The sequence below is a fragment of the Crocuta crocuta genome, unplaced genomic scaffold (assembly GCF_008692635.1).
Source record: "Crocuta crocuta isolate KB4526 unplaced genomic scaffold, BGI_CrCroc_1.0 scaffold21, whole genome shotgun sequence".
In the NCBI taxonomy this organism is placed as follows: Eukaryota; Metazoa; Chordata; class Mammalia; order Carnivora; family Hyaenidae; genus Crocuta; species Crocuta crocuta.
In genome coordinates this window covers 1346506-1353181 of record NW_027527938.1, presented here as the reverse complement: position 1 = coordinate 1353181, position 6676 = coordinate 1346506, and the positions used below count along the sequence as shown (strand labels likewise).

The 6676-nt window shown below is 33.4% G+C and overlaps 1 protein-coding gene across 1 annotated transcript; it reads right to left on the bottom strand.

Moving 5' to 3' along the window:
* Window positions 1–2807: 2807 nt before the first annotated feature.
* LOC144221709 (large ribosomal subunit protein uL14) lies at window positions 2808–3283 on the bottom strand. Its single transcript, XM_077752233.1, has one exon. The coding sequence runs from the start codon at window positions 3268–3270 to the stop codon at window positions 2848–2850; it is 423 nt and encodes a 140-aa protein (XP_077608359.1). The 5' UTR covers window positions 3271–3283; the 3' UTR covers window positions 2808–2847.
* Window positions 3284–6676: the final 3393 nt, after the last annotated feature.

Sequence of the window (6676 nt, the reverse complement as noted above, 5' to 3'; positions counted from 1 at the left end):
TGTCATTACTTCTAAAAAGATCAACTATTTCAAATATATAGGTAAGATTCTAAGATATTGCTCTACATCTAAATGGATTATACCTAAAAATCTCAAGGTTCCATTAACTAAAGATACAGTTTCATAAACTGCTTAAATTTTGTCCATTATTTATTGAGATCTACTTTAATGGGCAAAGGAATAATTTGGCACAGCAAAGCAAACAAAAAACATACTCTAGTTCTATTGTAAAATGTCTAGAGAAATACCAAAATAATCAGCTTAGATGCCCCAGACTCATTTTCAGTAGCAGGCTCCCTTACTGCAGTGTTTCTCACACATATATGGATGTATGTGTATATGTGTGTGATATGTTACTTTGAATTTTAGTCATTTCATATCAGGTACATTTATAAGAAATAATTTAGTCTGATGGAAGAAGTCTTTTAGTCTTACAGACACTGACGTCTACAAAGTAGTGCAGAGGCAAAATATAAGAACTAGAGGCTACCAGTCTGTGTATTGATAGGACAGAAATGGTGGGTGAAATTCACTGATAGGACAGAAACTCGTAACTAACAAGTGTCAATGTCAGTGTTATGGTGGTAATTATCTTGCAATAGGTAAGTCTATCAAATTAACATGCTGTACAGCTTGAGCGTACATAATGTTATATGTCAATTATATCTCAGTAAAGCTAGAAAGAAAACTGAAATAAAATAAAATATTCTAGGTCATCAAGAAGAAAAGAAAAACAAAAGACATCAACGGGCAACAACCTCCTTATCCTTCAAGATGGAATTCAGCCATGCAGTGGAGCACTGTGCAATCATTAAGAATTATGAAGGTGTATATCTGCTATTAACAAATTAAGCTTAAAAAGGAAATTAGTAAGCATCAAGTATACTGTGTTCCTCTAAGAAAACGACTCACTTTATGCTAATGTTAAGAATTTCTAAATTATGGTTTCTCTTGTTCTTCTAATATAGGACTGAGTGGGCAGTCATATTTTTTGAGGGACTCAGAGTTGGCAAATGTGTAATTGTCTTTTTTCAATTTAGCATAAATAGAACTATGGTATGATAACAAAAGCCTCCTAGCTGGAAAAATTTATGGCTACTTTCATTTATCACTGTTGCTGGTTTTTAAATTAATATTTTCTATTGAGGAATATAAGAAATATGATTTCCCAAATTCTATCATGGGTTTGTATTCCTAATGTTCTTGTTATGAATGTAATATTAGGGCACAACCTCTGGCCTGCAAGAAATATACATATTTGCATTATTTTTCCTTTAAATAACTTAAATATAATCTTTCATTCCCTTATTTGTCCTATTGGTGAGACAATCATCTTTAGCCATTGTCGAGGCTTCTCTTGCTTCCCAAGGCTGTACTAAATTTGTAGTTTTGTGAAGCACAGCTTCTTAGCTGCTATTCTGGTGATAGGTTTGTTCATCCAGCAAAGCAAATCCCTTTAATCGCAGAAGCTTTGCCGGTTTGTTGCAATCCTGGGACAGTCCTGTGGGTCAGGTCTGTATTCTTCCCATGTGCCACATAGCCCTGGTCTGGGGGGTCATGCCACCTCTCCAGTGCAGAGTGGGGTGCTGGATTTGGTCTCTCAGGCAGCTAGTGACACTTGACTTTTCCACACATTGGGAAGCAAATGTCTCTTTGTCTTGGCTGCCCTCAAACCCCTTGATGGTCTTACCTCTTGGAGTGTCTGGGAGAGGAAACCCTGAATTCAAAGAGTTTTTAATTTAGCTCCACAGAAAACCACTCAGAATTCCAAAGAACTGGCTCCTTTTTGAGAAGGAAATAAAAAACTTTGGGAGAACAAGTAAAATTTGCTTTCTCCAGCACATTTTCTACCAACCAAATGAAAATAATTGTTCCTTAAAAAACTCTTAATGAAGGAAGCCCTTCCATGAAACTGGAGTTACTGAGTAGACAAGAGCACTCGGCCAAGGCTCCCCTAATAAAAAAATGTGAAAAACCATGTATTCCCTCCAACTCTTTTAAGTTAAAATCTAAAAAATTGTATCAGAGTCTGAATAGTTGCAGATTGAATAGTTTCCACTTAATAAAAATGTTATCATGCCCACAAAATAAAATGTATCATTAAAAATTTTTTTCACAATATGTTATACTACATTATATGTCCAAAAATATACACGAACAAGTTGTTCTCTATCAACGGGAAATTTTATTCCATTTTATTTTGAACTTGTATTTATACCCTACCATCCCCTTTGCCTTTGCCATGAGAGTTTTATCTATTTATCTATTTTTATGCCTAGACCTTTGTTGGTCAACATATCATGACTTTCAATGTCAAAATTTTATAAATAAACAGAAATTGTAAATTTTTTAATTTATTGTTACTTTAAATTTCTAAGTGTTACAAATGTTTCTTCTGGTAAAGAAATAATTTCAACTACTAGTAGTACAAACTTTCTCAAAATACCTTAAATATATTTTATAAAAGAAGAAATAAAATGTTACTGAATGTACATCTCTTAATGCACTTAATTAGACTTCCCTTACATTCTTATATCTGTGAGTGACCATAAGTTATTAATAAAATGACATAGAATTCAGTGTCATTTATATGTATTTTCTCTTTTAAGTTTTGTTCAAGTTGATAAACTTTGTTCACATAGATAAAGTTACTGAAGAGGTTTGTTACAATATAGGTCAGTCAGTTCCTTAAACTTGTCTGAGTTCTATCTTAAACAAAACACATAATTGTGCATCATCAAAATAACTCTTCTTTTAAAAAATATATTGGCAAGAAACATTGTTGTTTTTTTTTTTTTCAGGGTGCAAATAATTTTTACTTTTTTTTAAAACAGATAAACCAAAGAATCACGCAATGCTGCCAGCATTGGATGCAATCCTGGGCCACAAGTCTGCACACTCCTTTGCAACTGGTCCCGTGATAGCAGAACCTTTCATTTCACCTTTATTGTTTACTATGACTCCCGCATTATCTTCAAAATAGAGAAACACGCCATCTTTTCTCCGATATGACTTTCGTTGTCGAATTACCACCGCTGGATGTACCTTCTTTCTGAGCTCTGGTTTGCCTTTCTTCACTGTGGCCATCACCATGTCACCCACGCCAGCAGCAGGAAGTCTGTTCAGTCTTCCTTTAATCCCCTTCACAGAGATGATATACAGATTTTTGGCTCCCGTGTTGTCAGCACAGTTGATCACGGCTCCGACCGGAAGACCCAGGGAAATCCGGAACTTCGCACCGGAGGACCCACCACGTCCTCTCTTCGACATCTTGGCTTAGCAGGGAGTCCCAGCCAGAAACATTGTTATTTTCTCTTTTCTGTTTTCTTTTTGTTTTTGAAGGCAAATAATTAGAAACATCTGACTTTGAAAAGAAGGAATTGTTACTTATTCGTTAGTTGTTCAGGCAATCAAAGTCTGAGTATACTCCTAATACCTGACTGAGATTTAGCAAACAGATTTCACTTTGACTCACCTGGCTTAATACAATATGCTCTGGGTTGATAAAAAGATATTACTAGTTTTGGTAAATCTTACAAAAACATTATTTTTTATAATTCATCTTATCACATGTCAAAAATCCAGAAATAGCAAAATTCTAACCACCAAATCAATAAGTAGTATTTAGTGCAGCTTTATTGTGTATACACTTTTACTAAAGTAGAGTAAAAGTTCACGAAATGGGTGTTTTCAAATTCAAAGACCTATATGAAGCTCAGGGGCAAGACATTACAGGATGGTTTGTAAAGTGAAATGGTGAAATGCTTAACTTATGCAGTAACTGATTACTACAAGGGGTTTCCAGATGGCAGAGTATTGATTAAAAGTTATTATCTCATACCATTTTTGAAAGGTAACTTAAATTTCTCTTATGATTATCTTCACAATGCACAAAATAAGTTAGGGTTTGTAGCTTGGCTTATGCGGCTTAAATGTTCCTTTACTGCTCACAGAGCTCTCAAGTCTAGTCTTCATTTTCTATTTCATTTTAGCACAATGGTTCTAAATACGTTTTCATGAAAACTGGGGACCTTAAGTTTTAGCTTATTTGATATACAGAAAATGTCCACAACATAATCTAATGGCAAAATCATCATTGTGGTCAAATATACTTAAAGGAACAACAACAATAAGAAAAACACTCGAAAAACCACTCAGAAATTAATTATGGAACATCTTTTGCCAGGCATGTTACTAGAAGTAGAAGTTAATCCGTGCAGATATCATGATTTATATCTCTAATGAAATGAAATAATCTCTTTTATTATTATAAAACAAAAGAATAACAACAAAAACACAAGAAATAAAATTTTGTTTCTTGTTGCTTATTTTGCAATAATATAATGTGTCAAAATTTTTTGCCTGTTTTGAAAACAGAGTGTAATAAGGACACCAAAGAACACCGACATTTAATATACTTATGCACACATTTTGCCACCATACCCTGAACACAGACACCTAATAAAGTTAGATAATGGATGAATTTCAATTGAAACATAAGAGATAAAAAGAATGTAAAGGAAATACCAGATGTTTTAAAATGATAACAACCCAGGCCTCATATATTATATTCTTCCTTTTGGAAGACTTTCAAAGTGTTAAAAATATTATTTTTTAACTTTGTGATTTGTTCTCATTTTAATTCGGATATTGTATCAGTGCATATCTATATAAATTCCTTTCCTGTAAAATCATTTTGCTGTATTTGATAAAGGTAAGTAAGACCTTGGTAAAGGTCTTACTGCTCATTGCATTATCGTCTGTAAGTTCATGAACATAACAGGTGTTGTAGACACATGAGAATCTGGCTCTGAATGTATTTCTCCTAAAAAAGCAAATGCTTTGCAAAGATTAATTACTAGCAGTTTCATTGACTATTATTTACTTGTATAGCTAAGGATAATAAATATAGCCACCTTAGTTCAGAGTTTTATCATAAATTGTAGAAAGCTTCCAATTTCCAGTTATATATGTGATGTATTATGATATCCAATTTATTAATCATTTATTATATGCCATGTACCATGCCAACACTTAACGAGCATTATCACAGTTAATACTCATTCTACCATTCAGTGTAGGTAAAATGATAACCCTTTTCCAGATATGGGTGATAGAGGCTCAGCTATATTAACTCAAGTACTTATTCGCTAGTGAGGGAGATTTGCATTTCCATGCTTGGCTCTCTGACAATAAGTTATCTTCCCACCCCCACCCCCCCACTAAATCCTATTGAGCACATTTTGAAGGAAAGAGAGATGAGAATTTTCATTACTGTGGGCCAAATGAAGTTATGTGAAAATCTGAGAGGGACATAATAGAAAATGGCAAATAATGCAATTCTTTGTGAAGCTTTAACAGGCAGTGTATGAACAGCGGGGCTGCTGTTGGCATCCACTGAATGAGTCTCTCCTTCCCTAGTGCTTCTTTGCAGACAATCATGGCTATAAGGTTGACCAAAAGACAACAACAAATGCTGGTGAAGCTGACGTTTGTCTACAAGCAACATGCTCTTTAATTAAACAGTCCTCGAGGTGTTCATGTTTGCTCTCTCTCCAGCTCTCTCTGGGTTTTTTCTCTATTTCTTTTAAGGGCTAGAAGCTAAATTTAGCAGAATAAATTTACCTATTTCTTTGGCAATGATATTAACCGTGTGCCTCTCACAGCACAAAGACACCCAGTCATTTCCAAGTCAACATTTGGTTTTCAAGTTGTTCAAGTTATATTTTCCTTCCTTGCATAAATTATTTATAACGGGCTTATGTGTGTTCCTTGACAATAATATGTTAAAATGGAAGGAGTGTATGGGTTCCATTTAGAATCGAATCACAGAAATTTGGAAATAAAAAGGATCATGTGATAATCTATTTTAGGTTGTTTATACTCTCTCTCTTTTTAGTCTCTAATAATTTGAGATTCTATTAATAGCTATGGACTCCTCTCCAAAAAAATGCACATACAAACTAAATTTTACATGTAGTTTCAGGGAAAATCCTGAGATGCATCCATGAAATAACCACTTGTTCAGAGTTAGTGATCCAATAAATTCAAGCTAACTTTAATCTGAGAAATTAAAATTTCAGAAGATGATGTACCTTTTACACAGAAATAGAATCAGGATTTAAAATAAGCATCTGTATTTTACCCCCAGGCTTCTTTTGCTATTCTACCACAAATATGTATTTTGCTACGTGTTTGTATAAACTTCATATAAATTTCATATTAATTATATCTGTTTTAATGGTCATTAAATGTCCAGATACTTATACTAACCACCATTCATATCCATGCTATGATTTTTAGAAGGTGAGAATAAAAAATATGTTTTTACATTTATTACATAATTTTACCACCTAGAAAATCATTATATTTTAAGACTAAACTTATCTAGGCACAGTGATTCTTACCTTGTGTACTGTATGCCAAACTGCTATAAGAATCATTTTGTCCCCTAAATTTAGCAAGTGAAAATGATCAATTAACACTTTTAAAATGTGAAACTATATAAATGCCTTCAAAATTGTTTTAAGTTTAATATTTGCAAAAAGAAATTAAACTGGAAAGTAAATATGATTAGTGAAATTAGAAAAGCAGATTAGGTTGCTATATATAAAACTTTGTAAATACTTATTCACCTAGTTCAGGCAAAAGTAATGTCAGCAACAACAGAGTTCCA